We start from the raw sequence: 26254 nt of genomic DNA on the forward strand, positions 1-26254 counted from the left end.
TTGGAAATGTGAATCTATATGCAAAGCAGTGCTTGAAGTGGATATACATAACAGCCAGCAAGCTATGTGTTACACAAACTGAACAGCAAAGAACGCAGAGCATCTCCCTATTGGAAATTCAAGCACCATACCCAAGAATGACATTTCTCCTTTGGTATTTGAGCAGTGGGGGCTGTTTTGGCATGGGAGTGTTTAAGTACCATAATCAAAGAGGTCTGGAAGTCAAAGGAGCAGAACAGATAACCAGGATGAGAGCAGGTCCGCATCTAAAAGTTGACAGCAAAAAAAAAACAAAAAAAAAACAGTGCTTGCATAACATCCTCTTTAATAAAACCCCTGTGTGCGTCCAGTGTCCGTGTGTGTGTGTGTCTTCTGGTGAAGTGCGCATGCGCGGGGCACAATGCGACGCTTCAAAGGCCGCCTGACGCGTCACACAAGACAGAGAGGGCGGGACCTATAAAATATCACGCGGAAAATCCAATCAGATTTCGCTAAATGAGGTAAGACCTAAAACAGAAAACACGAAAAATCCAGTCGGATACTGAGACGCGGAGACCAGCTTCCCCATTGTTGTGCAAGTGTTCACTCTGAGGATGTCAGATTTGCGAAAAGAAGCTTGATCCGGTAAAGTATAAAGTAAAAGTAGATTCATTTTCGCGCACATTACATCAGTTGCTGGGGAGAATCTGCTGATTGCCCACTGTTGGGACAGAAAATTAAACGCATATTACAGACAGCAAAGCCAGTATTACTGTCAGAGAAAATTACAGGCATTTTACGGAAAAAATTTAAATGAGGTAAAAGGTCCCTTGCCATTTAATATAGACTGTTCCTACTAATGTTTATGGACTACTGTTCTAGCGCCCGTTATTGTAACGGGCTTCATGTCTAGTTAATTAATATCAACATATTAAAAAATGCATTTTGCCTAATTTTCTTTTTTCTACACCATCAATAAATTGCAATTGTATTTTTAAGATTTTGGGGTATTAAATTTTTATATTTTGAAGGTTGGGTGGTTTACCCCTAAATATTGATACTGTATATCAAAATGTCCTTTCCTAATGGATACCTACTGGCATAGATATACTATTCCTATCTGCTTTTTAATTACCTTTGCATTATATCTACCTCTCTCTCTGACTAGATAAATACTGTATCTCTCTCATATTTAATATTTAATATTTACATTTAAAGTTTTCAGATTTTAAAGAATCAATAAAAGCACCAAAAAGGAAAACTTGAAAACTTCTAGCTATTAATGGATTTATTTTTAAATACCCCCAAATATCAGTCAAAAATATATTGTACAATTAATTTGTACTATTATTTATAGGACAAACAGAAGAAAAACACATCATATAAAAACTGCAGTAAAAAAATTAGTCACAGTAAATTTCATGTCTGCAATAAAAGCCAGAACAAAATGAAGGTGGCAGTTTTGTTTTTTAGCAGACTTGCATTTAAGGCTGTATTTTACAGAAAGCAAGAACAGTTTTTCAGCAAGTTAAATTTCAATTGATATAATTCTCATAAGTAATAAATTAATGTCCTTTTTACATTTTTTATCTATACATAATAAATACTATTGTGTACATATCCAAAATATTCATTAGATTATTCTAATACAAAGTTGTTGGAGACCCATGGTGTAAAGTAGCCAGCATTCACACACACACACAGTTTTGGACAATTTATAATAGCCAGCAAATCTAAGCTGCACATGTTTAAGATGTGGGAGGAAAGCAAGCCAAAAATAAAGAAAACTCCAAAACAGACCCTGGGCCCCGGATTTGAACTAACAACTCTGGAGCTATGAGGCTGTAGAACCACCTACTACCCACTTTAGGTACAGAAAAAGATTTACAGTTATTATAATACATGCTATTGTACTTTTTATTTATGGGATACTCCTTCAGATTCTTTTAGGAAGTTTTCAGCTACTTCATAATGTACAATGAAGATTCAAGATGAGCAGTTAACAATCACACTTTGAGATAAATCTCAAAACACTTTGATCTTATTCCCATTACTCACTTTACAAAGAATATTTATTATCATTTTCCAGTTGTGACAGCTGACTTTGTAAATGTATTATTTTGCCACATTTTAAAAATGCTTGCAAATGATTAAAGCCACGATCTTCAGTAAAACTACTGATCCACAACAAAATCCAGTATATGGCACAGGCACTAAGCACAACATTTTCCCTTTTAAAATGTAAATCTACATTCATGCTGCAGTTACATTTTTGTCCAGAGAAAACTGTGCAGTTGGATATTCTGTATTTCAATCAATGGTGTGAAAGTCAAATATTAGACATTCTACTTAGGTAATCCATCTAATCCCAAAAGATAACGGGAAGTATCTTCTACTATCTGGGGCCCTGGGCCTACCTATAGAGGAAAAGAAAAAAAATGTTGAAACTACACACAATTAGACATTCTAAAAGTGATTTGATGACTTTGTCTTCCTAACATGCTTTACAGTTTCAGTTCAGCTATAAAAAGATTTCTCTTGGTTTTTTTGTAAAGTTAAGTGTTTATAAAATACTTAAAATGAAAAAGTATTATATTCATTAATTAATTTATCTGGATATGGTGTATGCAATCCAACGAATTTAAATATCCACATATTTTTATACATATGCAGTTGTGCTTGAAAGTTTGTGAACCCTTTGTGAACCCATAAACAATGCTTTCAGTATATAATGGTTTTGTCCTCTAATAAAAGGGTATACAGTGGCTTCTTTGCAGACATTTAATAAATACAGTTGTGCTTGAAAGTTTGTGAACCCTTTAGAATTTTCTATATTTCTGCATAAATATGACCTAACACATCATCAGATTTTCACTCAAATCCTAAAAGTAGATAAAAAGAAACCAGTTAAACAAATGAGACAAAAATATTATACTTGGTCATTTATTTATTAAGGAAAATGATCGAATATTACATATTTGTGAGTGGCAAAAGTATGTGAACCTCTAGGATTAGCAGTTAGTTTGAAGGTGAAATCAGAGTCAGGTGTTTTCAATCAATGGCATGACAATCAGGTGTGAGTGGGCACCCTGTGTTATTTAAAGAACAGGGATCTATCAAAGTCTGCTCTTCACAACACATGTTTGTGGAAGTGTATCATGGTACGAACAAAGGAGATTTCTGAGGACCTCAAAAAAAGAGTTGTTGATGCTCATCATACTGGAAAAGGTTACAAAACCATCTCTAAAGAGTTTGGACTTCACCAATCCACAGTCAGACACATTGTATACAAATGGAGGAAATTCAAGACCATTGTTACCCTCTCCAGGTGTGGTCAACCAACAAAGATCACTCCAAGAGCAAGGCGTGTAATAGTCGGCGAGGTCACAAAGGACCCCAGGGTAACTTCTAAGCAACTGAAGGCCTCTCTCACATTGGGTAATGTTCATGTTCATGAGTCCACCATCAGGAGAACACTGAACAACAATGGTGTGCATGGCAGGGTTGCAAGGAGAAAGCCACTGCTCTCCAAAAAAACATTGCTGCTCGTCTGCAGTTTGCTAAAGATCACGTGGACAAACCAGAAGGCTACCAATGTTTTGTGGACGGACGAGACCAAAACAGAACATTATGGTTTAAATGAAAAGCGTTATGTTTGGAGAAAGGAAAACACTGCATTCCAGCATAAGAACCTTATCCCATCTGTGAAACATGGTGGTGGTAGTATCATGGTTTGGGCCTGTTTTGCTGCATCTGGGCCAGGACGGCTTGCCTTCATTGGTGGAACAATGAATTCTGAATTATATCAGAGAATTCTAAAGGAAAATGTCAGGATATCTGTCCATGAACTGAATCTCAAGAGAAGGTAAGTCATGCAGCAAGACAACGACCCTAAGCACACAAGTCGTTCTACCAAAGAATGGTTAAAGAAGAATAAAGTTAATGTTTTGGAATGGCCAAGTCAAAGTCCTGACCTTAATCCAATCGAAATGTTGTGGAAGGACCTGAAGCAAGCAGTTAATGTAAGGAAACCCACCAACATCCCAGAGTTGAAGCTGTTCTGTATGGAGGAATAGGCTAAAATTCCTCCAAGCCAGTGTGCAGGACTGATCAACGGTTACCGGAAATGTTTAGTTGCAGTTATTGCTGCAATGGGGGGTCACACCAGATACTGAAAGCAAAGGTTCACATACTTTTGCCACACACAAATATGTAATATTCGATCATTTTCCTTAATAAATAAATGACCAAGTATAATATTTTTGTCTCATTTATTTAACTGGCTTCTCTTTATCTACTTTTAGGACTTGAGTGAAAATCTGATGATGTTTTAGGTCATATTTATGCAGAAATATAGAAAATTCTAAAGGGTTCACAAACTTTCAAGCACAACTGTATTTATTAAATGTTTGCCAAGAGGCCACTGTATACCCTTTCATTAGAGGACAAAACCATTAAATACTGAAAGCACTGTTTATGGCTATTCAAATGATAGAAGAAAATATATTCCCTATCAGAAGTTCTGCAAAAGGATATACAATATAAATACTTACTTATACATGACAAAGAACTGGGTTTCTTCCAGGAGGGTATTCTTACCTTTGTGCTGATAATATAATCTATTCCATTTGAACATGGCTCCATTCCAATTGCAGATTTTAGTTCTTCTGATAAAGTTACCTTTGAAACTGGCAAGCCCTTGAGAAAGCTAATAAAATACATATTCAAAGTTAATGAAAAGGATTATTCCCATGTATATTAAAGTCATATAAATAATGTTTTAAAATAGGCAACTGACTTCAAAATAAATTAATAATTAGTTGTTAAGTTGTTACGATTTATTACACAACTTGACAACTGTGTAATGTTACAGCCACCCCTTGAACCCACAATAATGCACAATAAATACAGGTTGATTCCCTGGAGGTATTTATTTGACAATATTGTAGCAAAAACGGCATGCATTTCACACACTGTGAGTGCACAACTGTAAGCCATGACATGTGGATTATTCAACAGAAGTTAACGTGATTTTTATTTCATGGACATTTTTGATATTGTCTATTGCAGTCCAGTGTTGGTCACCATTAGGGATATCATGATACCAGAACATTTGTATTTGATATCAATACCAGTGAAATTTTATGATATACAATACCTACTCGATAATACAGCAAAAACAGAAATCATATTCAATGGCTTTTTCTTCAAGTACCTCCATTTACTGCAATAAACAATATTCTGCCTTTGTGTTAGAATATAAAAGATACAAACACTAACAGTAGAAACATTTTTAAAATACTGATACATCCATCATGTAGTTAATCCACTACCATTTCCGTAAACTAGTTTTGGCATTCATAAATATCAAAATATAATGTGGGGCTTGAATTTTATTTTAATGTGTCAGAAATGGGTACTCCCCCAAACCCAAAGCCAATGTATGAACAATTACATAGAAAAATTCCACTGGTCATCGCATCTCCTAAGGAAAAAAAGTCTGCTCTGCCCTTTCATACATAGTTTCTCTGCGTTCTGAGACCATTCCAACCTGTCATTAACCTTCGTGTACTTGGAGGAGTAAAAAACCTCTACATCCATTCCCTGAATAGTGACCGGGCATAGAGGCTCTTTGTTCTTTGGTTGTGTTGATGTTAAGATGCAGACAGTTCTCTTTGCGCCAAGAAACAAAAGGTCTCCTGCTGACTCCTATACTCTGTCCCGTCTCATTTATCAATACACCCCATAAGTGCAGAGTCATCTTGAGAATTTCTGCAAATGACATGACCTGATGTTATAATTGTACTCTGTGGTGTACAGAGTGAAAAGCAAAGGAGACAGGACTGTTCCTTGTGGTTCTCCAGTGGTGTTCATCTCTGATTCAGAGGCACAGTCCCTGAGTCTGACAAACTGCGGTCTGCCTAACAGTCTATTATCCAGGACACCACAGGCTCCACCAGCATATCTCTGCACTTACCCCTTAACAGGGATAGCTGAATGGTACTGAAGGCCCAGAAGAAATCAAAATAAATAATCCTCCCAGTGCTGCTAGCTTCATCAAGGTGACAATAAGCCTTGTGGAACAGGTAGAAAATTGCATCCTCCACTCCAATCCAGGGCTTGTTTTGGAAAGCAGCACATTGATTGTCTTTAAGGGTATCCTTGTGTCAACACAGAAGTTAATATAGTCTGCGATACAGTGACTGAGCCCTGCAGTATTGTTCCCATGCAGCTTGCACATCATTTAATGGATGAATCAATTTAATTTAAATTTCAAACGTCAGAAACTCACGGTGCTTTAATTTTCCCACATCTGTTCCTCCTTTTTTACATTTGTCCCAACTTTAAAAGTTTCTGTGTAAAATCAAACTTGTTTGTTTTACATTAATCCTTTATTTCAGAACTAATTTTCAAGGTTTCTTCCATGTGAAGCCTGAAAACCATGAGGACTGATTGAGGTCATTTATGTTAGGTAGAATGCCTAGAGGGGGCTGGGCGGTCTCGTGGCCTCAGAACCCCTGTAGATTTTTTTTCCCCCCAGCCATCTCCCTGGCCATCTGACCCTACTTTTATTCTATGTTAATTAGTATTGCCTAATTTTATTTTTTATATTTTGTCTTTTTTCTCTTTCTTCATCCTTTAAAGAACCTTGAGCTACATTATTTGTATGAAAATATGCTATATAAATAAATATTGTTGTTGTTGTTAAGCGAGTAATCACACTTTATTATTGCTTATGTCTGTTTACAAATTTACAATTAGAAAATTACTTGGGCTGTCATTATCTATACTCAATACATTTATAAGTTTAAGACGGTTCGGTAGCAACTGGGCAACAGTCAACTTGGTGAAAGACAATTCAGTGATGAAACAACTTGGCGAAAGACAACTCGGCGACATCCTTTACCAGTTAGTTTCAAAGAGATTTTTAAATTATATTTAAATGATGTGATTTAAAATGTTGAAAATAAATTTATATAATTGACGAACGAACTTTATTCTGCAGATGGAACAAACTCTATCTTACATTATCTTCTGCAACCAAAATTGCTAATCCCTTTTATAAATTGTATTGATTGTAATTGTATGATAACGTTATTTAGAATACAAAAGGTGAACTGCGAGTATGGCTTAAGGAATATCTTTACTCTCAACGTATTGGGACTCTCATAAAGCACGTGATTCTGTGGATGTTCTGGCGCCCTACGTTGTCATTTAAATATCATTAAAAAATCTCTTTGAACCTAACTTTAACCTAACTGGTAAAGGATGTCGGCAAGTTATCTTTTCGTCGAGTTGTCTGTCGCCCAGTTGCCGCTAACGGTTTAGGACAGCATTACATTTGTTAATGTACCATTCAAATATATAACATGCACTTTTACTTATACGTGATACTAATGAACAGTAGTCTGTCTTCAAAAGCCAAACGAATGACACAAATTCATCGTTTACAGTTTCATATTTAGCAGTGAAGTATGCTGGATTGTTTATCCAGTCAACTGTATGTTCCAGCAGTTACATAACAGAGTACATGTTGAATTAATTAGGAGATGTGCAATGTCCTTCAAAGCACTGAAACACTAAATAGATTTTATTTTGATATTAACTAATGGAGCAACTCATGTGATTGCTGGTATAGACATGCCAAACGGCTAAGTCATTTGAATCTTGCCTCAATATTTACTTGCTACAGTTGTTTCACTAACAATCGTCCTTCACTCCTATATGTGTAACCATGGATGTGTGTGAAGTGAACACCCAATAAATCCCATTCCAATGCCGGTTAAAAAAATGGACGGATGCTTATACTAATGGACATTTGTAGAAGTACTCTTTATAATTAGAGAATGAATGCAAAGCCTTTGCTTATTTGCTGGGACTGTGTAGGACAATACTGAAAAGCAATTAATCTCCATATATTTTATTCTCTTACAAATGGGTGACAATACAAGTTAAATGCTTACACCCCATTTGATCGGTAACGTTATTTTGCTCTCAAAGCATGCACAAATGGTGCATAGGTAGCGTGGCCAAGTGGCTCCAGAGGCAGATGTGGCATGGGCGATGTGGGATTAACCCTTTCATTCCTTAGCACTAGAGCCATGATTACCAGACCTGTGTCCCACAGGGTTTTTAAAAGAGAACAGAGGCACAAGAAAGTAATATAACGAAATGACATAACCATGAGTGAGCACAGTATTGGGTGCCTGAGCCAGCTACAGAGAGAGCAGGCAGCGCGGTCGGTAACGGTAGTGGAGTGAATTATCAGCACTCCATGAGGTGGATTGTTACCCATTGATTTAATGGAGGAGTAGGGTACAATGATGGTGGAATCCTTCATAGGGATTCAAAGGATGCCAGGAGAGCATGAAGGAAGACAGGAGGACAACCGGTTTGGAGTAGTCTGGCAGACATCAATGGCAGCAGCCAAGACGGGGTTCGGAAGGGAGGTCAGCAGCTACTGGTGTCTCCACCAGCTGAGCATGCCATTGGGTGAGCTGGGGAGACAAGAGAGAGGAAGTTGCACTAGGTTCAGGAAGAAGGGAGAACTGACTGTCACTTTGATTTTATGAATTATTTATTTATTTTTGGACGATCATCTGATGCACTGCACTTCGAACAATTAGCTCAGTTTTTAATATAAACACTGAATTACTTTGCCCCAACCCATTGCTGACTCTATTTGTCCAGCTCATCCTCAGGAACATTAATTGACTGTTTCAGGTTCAAGTAGCTCCTGAAAGCGATCTTGAAGTAAAGACCTATTGTTTTTCTTTTTGACATTTGTTGATGGAAAGGTTGTATCACCACTGTTCTTATATGTATTTTTTACTCACATTTTTCTCATACATTACTGTGCTTTCCAGAGTAATTTGTCTACTTGCAGTCAAGCATGAGTGCAGTACCGACTTTCTCTGTATTACCACTGCTGTAAAAAAGCTGGTACTGGTATGTTTTCAGAACTTTGGTATCAACTTTGTATGGACATATTGGTTCTTGTGAAATCCCTAGTCACCATAGGCTCCAATCCAGAAACTTTTTTTCAAATCTCCATTCTCCATGAAAACATGGCATTACAGTTTTTTCTTGCCCATCACTACAAACCACATGGAGTAAGTAACATAAAAAAAATAACGTTAATTTTTTAGTGGAGAATTAATTTAATAAGGGATAGTTTTATTAATATATAATTGTTAAAAATCGAATTATTAGGCATTACATATATTACATTCTTTGCAAGCAATGTCAGCTTCTTGAGATAGAGGATAAAAATGTATTTTTTATATCACATAGTGTGAATTACAGTAATCCCTCACCTATCGCGGGGGTTACGTTCCAGAGCCCCCCGCGATAGGTGAAAATCCGCGAAGTAGCGACCTATATTTATTTTGTTATTTAAACATATTTTAAGGCTTTATAAACCCTTCCCACACTGTTATAAACCTTTCTCACTCTCTTGTTAACCTTTCCCACACTCTTATAAACACTTCCTATGCTCTTAAACACTTTCTACATTCTTAAACACCGCAGGACCAACACTGCACACTGCACACTGCACGCAGCGATCAGACGTCGATGTGTCTGCACTCGCTTTGTGAAGGGGGGCAGCTGAACTCACGCTGCGCAGAAATGGACTTTGTGCTGCTTCTGCCAAAATGCCTGCTTGCCGCTCTGCGCCGTTCGGAAGGAGGAGGAGTGTGTGTGGGGTGTGTTCGGGGGGGCTGAACGCACGTTCGCTCAAAGCCCCCCTCCCCTGAGGCGCAGTTCGCATTGTCAAGGGGGTGGGGAGCTGAATGAAAGCTAAGGAGAAGTGGACTTTGTGCTGGCTTTGTGAAGCTTGTCGCTCTGCCTGTCAATAATTTAAAATCCTGTACATCACCAATTTTCCTGTCTCACTGTCTTGTCTTGCGTGAAGTTAAAATGTTTTATAATAGTGAGATGATACTAATATCCTTAGCCCGACATCCACATATCATATGTGTTAACAAAGTGTGTTTTATAAGTTTACATGTGTTTAAAGCATGTGGGATGGGTATTTTAAGGCTTAAACTATAAAAATGTTTATTTATATGGTCTTTCTATATCGCGGATTTTCTCCTGTTGCTGATGGGTCTGGAACATAACTTCCGCGATAGGCGGGCAATCACTTGTATTTAAAAACCCGCGAAGTCGTGAATCCGCGAAAAGTGAACCGCGAAGTAGCGAGGGATTACTGTATACTCTTTTGCATATATTTTTGTATACAAAATATACTCAAGATTAAGATTTAAAAAAAGATACAGGCAGCAATCTAAACCAAGATTCTGTAGAGTTGTAATTGAATATGCAACAATCTGCTTTCTTGCAACAACTGCACTAAGATTGCCCTTTCTGACTAGTAAATTCAATCCCTTATCACAATTTTTTCTAATTGTTTTCTATACTAAATCAACTTTCTGATGAGGACAGAGTTTTCTGGGCCTCAGACCAATGATGTGGATTTATCAGAGAAAACATTTTTTTTCTTAGGTTCTCTGTACACAGGCAAGAAATTCTCATTAGTCAGATGTTAAGTCAGTCAGGAACATATGGCTTTATATATCGACCATTCTTTACTTACAGTTCACCATTGGTTTCTGGTGGAAAGTGTTCCTTAACTAACTCAATAAATTCGCCGACATCCTCATCCAAAGTAAAGATGACAGCATTTGGCCCAGCATCAAATGTGTATGCTGCCTAAAGAAGATGACAAAAAGAAAGTAAGTATTGTTTAATTTAATTATGGCTAATAACTTTTACATTGAACACAATCAATTTTGAAAACTACAGTGCCATTTTGCTATATTAATGTAAAACAAGAAAAATTTGGCTAAGTTAAAAAAAAATCTACCCCAGAATCACCATAGATAAAAGTATGTTCTAACAAATTTAAAAACAACAGAGCCATTGACTTCTGTATGATTGGCTAGCCTATAGTGAGGTCCTAAGAAAATCTACACTATGTAATTTAAATCTGAGAAAACACACAACAAAGTAATGAAGGGTGAATACAGAGCTGAAGAGTTAAATCTGGCACTGGATTTGATGAAATGAAAGTATTCAAGGATTATTTTGTATCCACTCAGTTGTGTAGGCCAGATGTCTTCTCCATACATAACAGAGTTCTGATGTCTTGTGCAGACAGTGGCAAGAAACCCTAGCACCATCCATTTAAATGTTTTATTGCAGGGATAGTGAGTAGCAACAGGTAGAACCACCAGGAAGTCTTTCCCTATAATGACTTATACATCATATTGGGAACAGGCAGAATGGCCTAAAACTCATATTATGGTATAACTGAAAAGTCTGACAGTATAACAAATAAGAAATGTATTACCATTAATTTAGTGATTGATTAATTTAATACAGATGTGCCCCTTATCCATCTAATTGCTTTCTAATGTTCTGTTACTCATAGAGATTCAACTGCAGGTGTTCACCTCTCTTTAACAAATAAAAGTACAGCTTCTTACATTTGCTTACACACACATGCACAAACACACATTTACTCATACTGCTGCCAACCCACTGCTAAACACATTCCTGTGACCCTGTGTTCGGATTCAGCGGGTTGGAAAATGGATGGATGGATGGATGGATATATATTAGCATAGGTAGTTACATTCATGCAAGGGTTTATATTAAAACATAGATTATTATAGTGAAATAAGAAAAGAAGAAAAAAAAACCTCTAGAATAACATACTGAAAAGTCTTGTCAGCTAACCGGAAGGTCTAAATAGAATCTTTGAAAGGATTTCCTGTAACTGATAAAGACTAAAAGGAGCTGATGTTTCAAAGCTGGTGAGATCTTTTCAGCTTTTATTCTTTTTCTTAAGATGTGTACAATCACTATCCTCCAATCATTGTTATTTCCACTCATCCATTTCACTGTCAAGCTGGGACATATTTATCATTACAGCCCAATGACATCTATCGATTTTTGTATGTTTAAAATATGCATCTATTTTGTAATTAGTGTGTAAAAGGGGGGAATGGAGGGCTACCTTCAAAGAGTTTTTCTGTTTTTTTCAGCACTAAACACATATTACTGAATATTCTTAATATGTATGCTTGTTTGTCATTCATTTGTATTATTTTGGGAATATAGTTATAATGTTCTTGTCAGTTATATTATAATTGGACATTTTTTGTGTTCCTGATGTAGAAGTTTTTTTTAAACATGTCTTCTTGTTTATTGTATATTGTCTCTGATATTGAAACCAGAGTGAAAGGTAAGAGACCTAAAAAAGGCATAAGCCTGGCTGTTCAGAACCTTCTTTTTTATGAATATTTATATATAGGGCAATAATTAAGAAGTTCAGATCAACTTGGAATGTTACCAACTTACCTGGAAAAAGATTCATGTTTATTTTGAAATCACGCACAGTGAGGGGCATGATAAGTAAAAAATCCACAAGGATCACGGATGGAAAAATATAAAAAAAAAAAAAAAAAAAAGGTACTACTTTGGGGTCCCCAAGTCCCCAAAACTACCATCAGATGACACCTTCGTGTCAAGAGGTTATTTGGAAGGCATGCCAGAAAAAAAGCCTTTCGTGCCATTTAACTGCAAAAGTAAGCACCTGGAGTTTGCTGGGATATTGATTGAAACTGTGTTCTATGGTCAGACAAAATCAAAACTGGACTTCTTGGCAACAAATACTCCAGGTGGGTTTGGTGTAAACAGAAGGCTGGCTATACTGAAAAAACCTGACCTACACTGTCAAGTATGGTGGAGGTTCTGAGATATTCCGGGACTGTTTTTCCTCCAAATTTCCTGGAAACCTTGCTAGAGGAGTACAGACTCAAATAAACCTGACTGGCTCTGCCAAGAAACTAAAAGCATTGCTGGACCTTTCAGCAGGACAATGATCTAAAGCATATACAGTACACCCCCAAAATTCGCGGGGGTTACGTTCCCAGAGCACCCGCGAATTGTGAAAAACCGCGACTTTTGGATGTGGTTAAAAAATGTCTTTTAAATGCCTATTTTTATAGTTTTAATCTTAAATACAGTATGCCCCCAAAGCACTTTAATTCCATTGCAAACTCAGCTTATTAACACATTACCTAAAAACAGAATGTAAAGGTAAACCCGTACTGTACTGCTATGTCTCCTGCCGTGTAATTCATGCAAGCGTGTTTTCTTTGGTATGCACTGTCATTTTCTTTGTTATAAGTAGAGTAAATACATAATAATTTCATTTAATTAAAATACAGTAAAATGTACGGGTACTCACCAATGATGAATGATATTGATGATGAAGTAGCTTTAAAACTTTGGTAGATTTAAAACTCTTCGGGTGGTACCTCTTCTTCAGGCGCTTCAGGAGGAGTCGTATATTTGTATGGGTCTTCTTCTAGTGGGGTTTCGTGCTGGCTTTTCTTTATAGGTTTCAGGAACATTGTGATAGGAAGTTGCTACATTGTCTCCTGTAGTGAACTGCTGGTACAATTTCCGTGCTTTCTCACGGATGATGTTACCATCTTCCTGCAATTGGTGATCCACAGTGCCAAGGCAGGTTCCATCCAGACGATATTTTTATTCCTTACGATCTTTTCCTTTTTGGCACTATCACAGAAACTTACAGATACGGTACTCCAGATCGCTGCTTCATTCTTCTTTATGTAGCATACGGTGCTTTCATTAATGCCATAGTGGCGCACTACTGCAGCATCATAACTGTTTAGTTCCCGGATCAACCTTCTCCTGGAGTGTTTCAAATTTCTTCTGGCGCTTAGGCTCAGTTCCAGAACCCTTAGAAGGTGCGGAGCGGTTCGACGACATCATGTGCATTTAAAAATAACAAAACAATAACAAAATGGAAAACACGAGAACACTCAGCTGGAGACGTGTCACAAAGCAGCAGTCAATCATCAGCAAGGAGAAATGAATAACGCTCTCGGATTGGTTACTTTCACCACCCCAAACTGCGGTGGTAAACCCACTCACCTAGAGATGCGTCACAAAGCAGCAGTCAATTATCAGCAAGGAGAAATGAATAACGCTCTCAGATTGGCTACTTTCACCATCCCAAACCGCGTTTCCCTCAGCGTTGGTAAACCCACTCACCAGGAGACGCGTCACATGGCAGCAGTCAATCAGCAGCAAGGAGAAATGAATAACGCTCTTGGATTGGCTACTTTCAACATCCCAAACCGCATTTCCCTCAGCGGTTGCTTCTTGTTCTCTCTACAGCACAGTATTGCAACGAAAAAAAACATAAAAAAATTGCGGAGGATATTTGCTCTTTCCGCTAACAATTAATAGCTAGGTTCTAAGAAAAAATCTGCAAACGACTGAGTCCGCGAACCTTGAACCACGACTTCGCAGGGGGTCTACTGTATCCAAATCAACACAAAAATGGTTAACGCAACACAAAATCAAGCTTCTGTCATGATTGTCTCAGTCTGTGGACCTCAAACCCATTAAAAATCTGTGACGTGAGCTGAAGAGAAGACTGCATAAGTGATGAACCTAAGACGCTGAATGATGATTTTGTAAAGATGAATGATCTTAGATTCCCGAGGCTACTTTCTCAAATATCATAAGATATATTATTAGCAGAGGATTCCATGTTGTTTTATTGGCAAAGGGAGGTTGTATAAAGTATTAAATGCAGGGGTGCCAATAACTATGGTAAATGTGATTTTGTTAAAAATAATTATTTCTTTATAACGTATTATTTTTTTCCTTAGAAAATTTATTTCAGTTAAAGGTTAGAATTCTCTCATTTTTTTAGTGTGAGATGCGGGGTTGGGTACCAAAAATTGTGGAGGGAACTGTATGTCATCCTTCACCATATGCAGAATGTGCAAAATAATATTCAGATCATCAATAAAATATATTCAAATGCATAATAAATCTCTCTATTATGAAAAAAATCTTGGGACGAGACGAGACCTTTTTTCCTGCGACAAAACGTGATCTTTTGAAGAGAGACAGAGACACTTTCACGTCCAGTGAGACAGTCAAGTCACATCATACTTACAACCTTTGGAAGCAAGTCCCATCATCTAACCTCTCAGTTGTTGGAATGCTTTTGGCAGACACACTTCCTGTGCTCTCATCTCTTAAAAATTCGGGGCCGGAAAAAGGCAAAGTAGACCGTCGTAAGGAATTAAAAAACGCTGCCGCGATACACATGCAGAGCAGGTTAGAGATAATGAAAGTGGGAAAATTCAAAAGTCAAAAAAAATGATAGTAAAGATCGCATTGGAGCAAAAAAATGTATAAAGAATTACTCTGAAATAACGGAACGGTGAAAAGAGATTGAATAGTGTTTGAGGATGTCTGGGGGAGAAGAGAGATAAGGCAGTGGGGAAAAAAGGACAGCTGCTGTACAGGCTTTTAAATGTCTGAAGTGCTGCACAAAATGCAGATCATGCAACATGGCAGCATGGCAGCAGCAGCAAGCCAGCAGCTGATCGAGCAAAGAGGAGGTTAAAAAAAAAAACAAAAAAACAACCTGTGTTTGTGTCCCATTGCATCACCATTTAAGAAGGGTTTTGAAGGAGCGACCACGTCTCTTTGGGATGTTTTCAGCCCCCCTCTTCACAACACTGGTGGATGGGGTGGGGGAAGGGGTTGGCAAGCGAAGCGAGCAGGGGGGCAAAGCCCCTTACTTACAAATAAATAAAATCTACGAAAGCAAAATTAAATTACATAAATTAAGAATGAAAGCAAGAAACAACTATTAATCTAAAAAGTTAAGAATTTTTGCTCACTAAAAATTTTTTTAGACTATTACTCTTAACGTACAGTGGATTCAGGAAGTATTCAAGTCCCATCACTTTCTGCACACTTTATTGGTTTTGTAGTTTTAATTTTAAATTGATAAAAGTTCCCATTTTTGCCCAATCAATCTATACTCAACAACCTATAATGACAAAAATAAAACATGTTTTCACAAAGGTTAGCAAATGTATTAAAAATCAAAAGGTGAAATATTCATATGTATTCAGACCCTTTGCTGTGGAAAACTGAATTGCTGGGACATAATTTAGAAAGCCACACTCCTGCATATATAAGGTCCCACAATTCACACTGCATGTCAGGACAAAAATCAAGTCATGAATTCCAATGAACACAATGGACGTTCATGATAAAACTGTGGTGAAGCACAGATCAGGCAAAATGTTTAAACCATTTCTAATGCCTTCAGTGCTCCAAGTAGCACACTGGCCTCAGTAATTTTGAAATGGAAAAAGTGTGGAACAACAAGGATTCTTTTTTACAGTTGACCATTAGGTCAAACTGAGTAACCAGGCAAGAAGGGCCTTGGTCAGGGAGGTGACCAAAAACACAACGGCCACGCTATCAGAGTTTCACGTCCTCTGCTGAGACGGGGAAACTTGTTGGAAAGATGACCATCTCAAAAAAATTCCATCAATCGGGGAACTCACCCTTGGACTTTGCCAAATGATATTTAAAGAACTCTGAAAGCATGTGAAAAATGATTCTCTGGTCTGATGAGACAAAAATTTAACTCTTTGGACAGAAGCATTATACCTGGCAAAGACTAAACACTGCTCATTACCTACCTAATACAAAAAAAAGAGGCACCTAAGAAAAAAACAACAAGGCAATGGAAAAGGCACAAAAATAATTTAACAATAATTTAACAACTGTAAAACTAATTCAATGCACAAACAAATGTTGGAATGGACTACCAAAAACCCAGAAATGATGTATAACATTTAACTATCACCCCAATGAGAAACAGGACATATTAAATAAAATTATGGATTTTAAAAATAACACTTTATATGTCAGAATGCAAAGAAACTGAGGCACATATTAAAAATTTCTATGATGAAACAAACACCACAACTTGATGCAATGTGCATAGAGGAGCTGGATAGACATCTGAAACTTTCAAAAATGTAAGAAGCCACTAAATTCTTGCAAAGTGGAAAAGTGGAAAATACTTATACAGTAATCCCTCCTCCATCGCGGGGGTTGCGTTCCAGAGCCACCCGCGAAATAAGAAAATCCGCGAAGTAGAAACCATATGTTTATATGGTTATTTTTATATTGTCATGCTTGGGTCACAGATTTGCGCAGAAACACAGGAGGTTGTAGAGAGACAGGAACGTTATTCAAACACTGCAAACAAACATTTGTCTCTTTTTCAAAAGTTTTAAACTGTGCTCCATGACAAGACAGAGATGACAGTTCTGTCTCACAATTAAAAGAATGCAAACATATCTTCCTCTTCAAAGGAGTGTGCGTCAGGAGCAGAGACTGTCATAAAGACAGAGAATGCAAACAAATCAATAGGGCTGTTTGGCTTTTAAGTATGCGAAGCACCGCGGCACAAAGCTGTTGAAGGCGGCAGCTCACACCCCCTCCGTCAGGAGCAGGGAGAGAGAGAGAGAGAGAGAGATAGAGAGAGACAGAGAAAAACAAACATGCAAAAATCAATACGTGCCCCTTCGAGCTTTTAAGTATGCGAAGCACCGTGCAGCATGTCACTTCACTAAGCAGCTGCACAGAAGGTAGCAACGTGAAGATAATCTTTCAGCATTTTTAGACGAGCGTCCGTATCGTCTAGGTGTGCAAACAGCCCCCCTGCTCACACCCCCTACGTCAGGATCAGAGAAAGCGCAAGAGAGAGAAAGAGAAAAGTAAGTTGGGTAGCTTCTCAGCCATCTGCCAATAGCGTCCCTTGTATGAAATCAACTGGGCAAACCAACTGAGGAAGCATGTACCAGAAATTAAAAGACCCATTGTCCTCAGAAATCCGCGATATATATTTAAATATGCTTACATATAAAATCCGCGATAGAGTGAAGCCGCGAAAGGCGAAGCGCGATATAGCGAGGGATCACTGTATTGTATTAACAAACAGTATTTGTTAGAGGGTATTATTTATTATCAAACATTTAACAATTGTCTATTGTAATACCCTATATATACCAGCACCATCTGAGCTTCCAGAGGTCTTCTTATCTCTGGACATAAAAAACTTTTATAAAATTGAATGGGGATATCTATTCACCACACTCTGCAATTGTAGGTTTTGACCAAACATATGTGCATGGATCAAAGAAGAAGTGGGTGATAAACCAGTTGATGAGGTACATCTGGTAAAAATCTTATTTGGTATGGATTGCGGTATGTTAAAAATTATTGGAAAAATTTTCCGCACATTTAAACTTAAAACACAAAAACTGCAAACATGTACATTCAAAAGGAAAACTGGAAATGTGATATTTTTGTCAGTGCAGAAATGTCTTAAAGCTAATATCTTTGTATGGAGTTGGATGTGAACTGTGTGTAATAAGCGAGCCAACCCATTTAAGAATACTATCCAGAGTATCTAATGGTTAAAGCTATTTGGTGAATCAATCCATACAGGAAAGTAGGAAAGGAAGAAGCTGTACTGTGTTTTCTTCAAGGTAAAAGGTTTTTTTTTTTTTTTTGCTTCACAACAGTTCAGATTTCTAGAAGACACATTCAAGTTCATTTTTTGAAAATAACAAGATGTTAAGGGGTAGTCTTTTCTTTATTATACATGAGCTGCGATAATTCATACTGTTGAACTGAATATCTTCCCAAAGTCACTATTATCACTTTCCCAATATTATATCAACAAATCCTTAAAATAAACTAATTACAACTGTAACATTATCCATTGGGAGTGCAAAAAGGGCATACTGTATCATTTTCTTTTATTTTTTACAAAGATTAGCTGCATGCCACTACAAAACTTTTCATGCAAATTACTGGGTCACAAATATATATTTTGAGACAAAAGAAGGAAACTGAATGCAATAAACTATACTTGCTTGATTAGCCATAAAAATTAAATTCTGCATAAACTGTTCTCGGGCGGCACGATGGCGCAGTGGGTAGCACTGCTGCCTCGCAGTTGGGAGACCTGGGGACCTGGGTTCGCTTCCCGGGTCCTCCCTGCGTGGAGTTTGCATGTTCTCCCCGTGTCTGCGTGGGTTTCCTCCAGGTGCTCTGGTTTCCTCCCACAGTCCAAAGACATGCAGGTTAGGTGGATTGGTGATTCTAAATTGGCCCTAGTGTATGCTTGTTGTGTGGGTGTGTTTGTGTGTGTCCTGTGGTGGGTTGGCACCCTGCCCAGGACTGGTTCCTGCCTTGTGCCCTGTGTTGGCTGGGATTGGCTCCAGCAGACCCCCGTGACCCTGTGTTCGGATTCAGCGGGTTGGATAATGGATGGATGGATGGATAAACTGTTCTCTATATGTTGTGTTCTCTACACCAGATGCTGCCATACTTTATCAATTTACCAATAGGCCAAATGTTTTGGGAATGTCCTACACTGACATCATATTGGGAAAGACTATTTGCTAATTTGTCAGACAGTGTTATTATTATACATATTTCAAACCCTTAAACTGCATTATTCAAAGTAACTCCTGACAGTACAAAATTATGCCAAGAAAAATCTATGTGACATCTTATCTCACTAAGATGGAAGACTCCTAAACCATCCTCCATAACAGAGTAAGATACTTAAAACTAGGAAGAAAATCAATTCTTCTCTATGAGGAACATGCTTTAAGAATCTGACAATTATTAATCTAATTGAAAAATAAACAGTTGGACTTCTAAGTTTTTGATGTCTAAATATTTTGGTGGGATTTCATCATACATGTATTAGGTTTTCTAATGACATAACTCTCTGATTTGGGTAAAGGAAGGGTATTTGAAACAAAGTGTATAAGATGTGTTGATTTTATACCTAACTTGTGTCTTATTCTCTTCAATGTTACTTTAAAACTAAACACAAATACACCAAAGACACTTCATATGTATTTCCACCTATGATTAATCCCTAGCATGTAAATCGAACATTAATGTATTACAATAACAAACATCAGAACACCAACATATAAACAAAACTCCCCAGAATTTGGGATCTAAATTGTTTTTTTCTTTTCCTTCCAGTTCAATAAAAACAAGTTAAAAACAAACAATTTTTTTTTAAATTTAATAACAAGCAACATCAATTTTTACTTACTTTTATATTTCCGTAGTGACTGTTATAGCGATGCACCATATTCATTATTCTCTTGGACACATCATTTAAGTAAAATATGGGTGGGTATGTGTCTCCACATGTTGCATGAAACTGATTACTGTCTTTCATTGTTAGCTCGGCAAATTTTTCAAAATTTCTTTGCCCAATTGCATCAACCATCTCCTTCATTCTCTGCGGAACTACACTTTCTGCTCGATACTACAAATAAAAAAATTAAAAAAATGTAAATCAGCATCTTATCTCAGATAAATAACTTACTTTGGACACAAAGAAAATTAAATAAAATACATGTAGGTGTCATCACGACACACAGAAAAGTGTAACTCATTTGGAAATATACTACTTACTAACCAAACTATGCCTTACTTTTACCTCAGTTGTTCTAATTATTAAGTAGCAACCTCAATAGCCTTAATAAGCCCTGTGAGTGTGAAATGTAGCATCAAACTCACACTTGGTACCCATTTATTATTTCAATCACTCTAGATGAAAGATAAAGTATAGAAAATATAAAAGCAATGTGGTATTTATTAATGTATAAAATACCAAATAGAGGAAAATATAATAGGAAATAAAAGAGATAGCAAAGTCTGGATATAAACAGTCTTAGAAAAGCTTACTGAAACATCAGTGTCAAGGGGTGAATGTTCTGGACGACTTTTGGTTTAGTGATCAACATTGTTCATAGTTATGTCTTCTGATGTCTAAATTACATGATCTCACATTTCTTCTTTTGTTATGTTTCTTCCTCATCTTTGGTCCATCGGACAAGCCATACTTAAGTTAAAATGCACACATGAGGGAATGTGACATTGCGCACATTTGACTGGCCATTCTGTCCAAATGACTCAGATCAAAGTGTTTAATCTTTTAAGTACAACTGCACTCCTTCCTTTCCCAACCTAAAACCTATTTGGCAATTCCTAGTCCTATGGCATCCATCAGTTTGTAGGTCATAAATTAATTAAAACAGGTTCTGTAGAATGTGGTTAGAAAATTAAGCCAGTGAAAAAGAAGCTGACTGGAACAAATGCATAAATTACTAGTATGATACAAAAGGATGTTTGCAATATCCGTGTGTCCTTTAAATTCTGTTCATCCTGGTTCATTTAAACAAAATTATTAAAATTTAATATAAACAATTTGCAGTTGAAAAATTGAAGATTTTCTGCACAAGAACAGCAATCTAAGTATGAAGACAAGGAAGAAAGAAGGTTTCAATGGAACTTTAAAGAAAACAAACAATAAATGATTTAAGCATACTTTATAACAAGATATATGAGAAAGGGGAATAATCAGAACAATTAATTAAATAATTAGTGATACCAATCTGTCATGCATGCGTGCCAGAGGGATGTCTTCCAGGTTTGCCTAAGGTAAGAAATACCACCTCAGAATGACAGGGGTTGCTGCAGCTAGCAGTCTTATCTCCTTTCTCCCTCACAGCCTTGAGAAACCACCCCTTGAAGGTGCTGAAACAAAAGGAGCCCCACCCGCTCTGGGCCGCACAATATAAGAGGAGAAAGCTCCTGGAGGAAAGTGTCTCAATTTTTATATGTTGAGCATGTTTCTGTGCTGCCTTGAGCCAGCACTACATCCTTCCACACGACCAATTGAAAGGATTATACTGTATGTTAACAATATAAGGCACATTGAAGTAGTTGAGTTTTGTTATTTTATGTGCTTTTTTTTGTTAAGATTAAACAGGGATTTTGCCCAGTTGGAACCCAAAGCAGCCCGCTTACTAGTACAGAATCATTTCACCCCTCTACAAATCCAAAGAAATCAAATGTAGTTAATGTTTCAGATTTCAGAACAATCAGCTTGATAATCCACATGTTAAAATTTATACCGAAAATTATTCAGACAAGGACTGAAAAGAAAGCAGGGACCTACATTTCAAGTGATCGGTTTGGGTTTGTGAAAAATGTGTAACATTTGAAGTGATTGGAATTATGAGCGCAATTTATGAAAGGAACATGGAATTACCAAGAATTGTGTGTTTGTGTTGTAAACTTTGACAAAGTATTTGATAATGTAACTTGAAAAACTTTATTTACTGTTCTCAAAATGATCAGAATGGACAGGAAAAAACAGACGGTTGATTGCGTCTTTGTGTATAGATCAAAAAGCAGATGGTGAATCAGATGATGCAATGTTTGGAAAAGCTGTAAGACAGGGGTGCATATTGTCATGCACCACTTTAAAAATGTTTATCTTGTAACAGAACGGGACGTTTTAACTTTACTTTCTAAAATGAAACCTACTACTTGTTCCTTAGACCCAGCCCCAACAACACCAGTAAAAAAAACTTAACAAGTGTTCCGGCACCAACCATTCTTATCATTACCAATGAGTCACTGATGAATAGTACAGTTCCTGATGTACTAAAATTGTCAGTTATCAAACCATTATTTAAAAAGTCAGACCTACACCCACATACACTTCATAATTACAGGCCCATTTCAGATTTACCCAACTCTTTAAAATATTTGAAAAAGTAGCTGCCATTCAGCTTTAGTCTCACATTACACATATTTATTCGATAAATTTCAGTCTGGCCTCTACACTGGTCATAGTACAGAAACCACACTAACGTGTGTTGGATATACTCTGTGAAGGAAATTCCACAGTAGTTATGCTGTTAGATTTAAGCTTAGTGTTTGACAACATTCACCATTTTATTTTACTGCCCAGGCTGAAAAATTACATTGAGCTCAAAAGCACTGCCCTTGCCTGGTTTAGTTTAATAAATCTATTCCAGTACGTACAGACATGTGCTGACATAACTCCATCATTATACACATAAGTTAAATATGGTGACCCACAGGGCTCAATACTGGGACCCTTACTGTTTTCACTTTACACACTTCCGTGAGGAACTATCACTAGAAAATCTAATGTTAATTTTCACTCGTACGCAGATGACTCCAAGTTAAACCTTTTTTTTTTAGACCAAATGACGTTTCTTCAATGTTATCCTTAATTAGATGTGTTAAGAGAGTTAAAAGAGTAGATGGATGAGAACTACTTGTCTTTGAACACAGATAAAAGATAACTGTTAAATGATGCTGATCGCAACAAATTGTTGTCATTATTTAACTCTTAGGATCACCATTAGTTTTACTGAATCAGCCTAAAATCTGGGCATTATCTTTGACACTTGCATGTCATTTAAAGCACACATTTCAAAACGTGTTCATTCCTTCTTAAGAATATTGGAATAGTAAGGCATTTTCTAAACGTGCAGGATACTAAAAAAGAAATGTATGCATTTATTTCTAGTAGGCTTAACTATTGAAATGCTGTGTCTATTGGGTGTTCCAATCGTTCTTTATATAGCTTTCAGTCAATGCAAAATGCTGCTACAAGAATTCTTACAAGAACCAGAAAGTATAAACACATAACTCCAGTTCTTAAATCATTACACTAACTCCAAGTTAAGTTTAGGGCAGATTTCAAAATCCTCCATTTAACATATAAATCCTTAAATGGCCAAGGCTCTGCTTGCTTATCTACACATCAGAGCAAACATTACGATTTCAAGATGGAGATCTGCTTATGATTACAAGGATTGTCAAAATAACAGTGGGAGGTTCCGCTTTTAGTAACAGGACCCAGAAGATGTGGAATGGTCTGCCCGTTACTACAAGAGGTGCTCCTTCTGTCTCAGCTTTTAAATCCAGGCCGAAGAATCACTACTTTAGTTTTGCATACTCTAAATAGATCTGCTGATTAGCTACGCAAATTGCATCTCTGCTGTTATTCATTAGTACTAAAATATAAATGATACAATACAGCGTATTTATATAAACTGTTACTAACCTTCCCCTATTCCATTTCTTTTCTCAGTATGTTCATAAGGCACTTGGTGAAGCCGCTCTACTGTCAAGTTGTTTGTCTGCCTATGCAAAAGTCATCTCAGTTAAAGCAGTACTGAAATCAACGGACAGAAGAGTCCTTTCATCAGACGGTCCAAGCCCAGCACTGACTCAGCTGTAGAATGGCCAGTAGAGGGGAGGCAGATAGTTGGCTGTTTCCAGGACTGTTTGTGTCTGGCTTGTCTCAGACTCCTTTTCTACAATCTGGCAATGGTTCTACAATTAACTGAGGAACAGATGTTGTTGTTTTCCATTTATGTTAATTAGTTTCTACTTTGCTTTTGATGTATTTTAACAAATCTGTATCTCTATATGTGATAGTTCTGAATTTAGTGAATGGTATAATTTATTCTAACATTTTGTCTTGGGAGTTGTCGCGGCGCACTGCACCTGCACTTGTTGAGGAGCGCTGTACAAGAACAAAATATTTTTTACTACTATATTGTATTTCTGAGGTGGCAATGATAAGACTGACCATCTAGCTCTGTGAAGAGGATTACTTGTATTCTGTTTTGTGTATTTACACCATTTTTGACACCCATTGCATGTTCAGCCTACCTGGAAGGGGGTGTCTCTCTGAATTACCCTTGCCAAGATTTCTTCAATTTTTTTCTTACAAGTTTTTTATGGGAGGTCTTTCTCATTTACTTAAGAGATTCAAGGCTGGGGGGCTATCAAATTCAAATGAGGCATTCCTTATGTGATTCTGGACTGTACAAGAAATAAATGGTTGTTGTTGTCTTCAACATTTTTCAATCTGTATGTGGAAACAATTATAAAAGTCACATGGATGATCTGGCAGAAGGCATCTTGATTCGAGAGCAAAGAGTATCATATAGATCATATTATATCATATCATATCATATCAAATCATATAGATTTGCTGATAATCTGTATTGTGGTAACATAGGCTTGTGAGTCATGGACAATGCAAAAGGAAGACTTAATGACCATTAAGACCATATGACTAGCCTATTCAAATGGCAGCCCACATGTGGTACAGAAGTTACCTCCAAGTGGCCCAACTCGCTATCCTGCTAGAAACAGGAAAAAAAAAAAACAAGAAAAACACATTTCAACCTCCAAAAACAAAAATAGATAGCCTTACCCTTTTCTGCCTCTTCCTGCTCTTTTACCTTTCACTTCCTCTCACCCTGATCATGTCACTCCGCTCTCTCTAGGGAGGTGCCCTGAGCCCTCACAAAGTGCTTTCCCCCAAGACTCCACCCCCCCACAGCCCATGCAGTAGCGAGACACATCACAATATCAACATAATGCAGGATTTTTAACAAAGCCAATACTAATCACACATGTGATACTTTAACATGAACCTTTGTTCCCCCATTGTACAATAAATGTTGTATTCTTGTCTGTTAATTACTGTTATCACTTGTTACGGGTTTGTGCACTATGTAGAGCACTGATAAGTGTTTTTATTTGGGTAAATGCACTTTGTGATGTGACTGGGTCATATATACACAGTGGAGCAATTGTACTGCCGTCGCCTTGCATTAAGGAGATCATGCGCTTGCGTCCTGGGTTCTCCTTGCATGAGTAGTGACAAAAGTGCTAAATAAATATAAACAATAATTATCACTATTAAATGACCAAAATGTTTATTTTATTTCAAAAAGGAAACAAATGTTATTGCTAATGCCACACACCATTTTATATTAAGGCACTCTGACATATGCCTAGATCAGCAAACTTCTTTTGAGGTCTGCCTTACCACTCTTTGTTTACATGAAGTTTCAGCAGCAATCTACATGCAGCATTCCTTAAGTACCACAATAGATTTTGTAATGGAGTACTACAACTAAACAAAAACAGGTTTGAGATCAATTCACCAATCTCCAATTGTGCGATTTGGAATGGATGACTTACTTGAAATTAATCTGTAATCAAAAACAAATTCTCTAGTTTTCTGTTAGGTACCATGATGTCAGAGACTTTCACAGAACCTTCAAAATTTGAAAGCATGTTGCACACCAGATTTTACAAAAGCATAAGCCTAGAGATACAGTAGCATATTGGTTAACACTGCTGATGTTACACAGCTCCATCCTCACATACTTCACTGGACAAATGAGATGACATCTATGAAACTGTCTGAAATGTAGTTTAAGATATTAGAGAAATTACTCCGAATGGTAATCCCAATTTCCTCTGCAAAGGCAGTTAATGTCACTTGCAATACTTAATCAATATGTCACTCTAGGCTTAATAGGTAACCTTTGAAATTTCCTACAAAAATATCATATGCAATTACTTTTCAATACTGCGATAACAATAAGGTATATATGTTGTGTACAATAAGTTAATGAACACAAACAGTACATGAATACCAAGTCTT

General features: G+C 37.0%; 1 protein-coding gene across 1 annotated transcript in view; it reads right to left on the bottom strand.

Moving 5' to 3' along the window:
- Positions 1 to 1439: 1439 nt before the first annotated feature.
- Positions 1440 to 26254, bottom strand: part of mvda (mevalonate (diphospho) decarboxylase a) — a 51129-nt gene continuing 26314 nt past the window's right edge. The window contains exons 7-10 of the mRNA XM_028809852.2: positions 20000 to 20218; positions 10580 to 10695; positions 4579 to 4687; positions 1440 to 2396 (exon numbers count right to left, since the gene is read on the bottom strand). Of these exons, the coding sequence (XP_028665685.1) occupies positions 2325 to 2396; positions 4579 to 4687; positions 10580 to 10695; positions 20000 to 20218 (516 nt within the window). The 3' untranslated portion in view covers positions 1440 to 2324. The remainder of the gene's footprint in view (positions 2397 to 4578; positions 4688 to 10579; positions 10696 to 19999; positions 20219 to 26254) is intronic.

Source organism: Erpetoichthys calabaricus, chromosome 9 (genome assembly GCF_900747795.2).
Source record: "Erpetoichthys calabaricus chromosome 9, fErpCal1.3, whole genome shotgun sequence".
Taxonomy (NCBI): domain Eukaryota; kingdom Metazoa; phylum Chordata; class Cladistia; order Polypteriformes; family Polypteridae; genus Erpetoichthys; species Erpetoichthys calabaricus.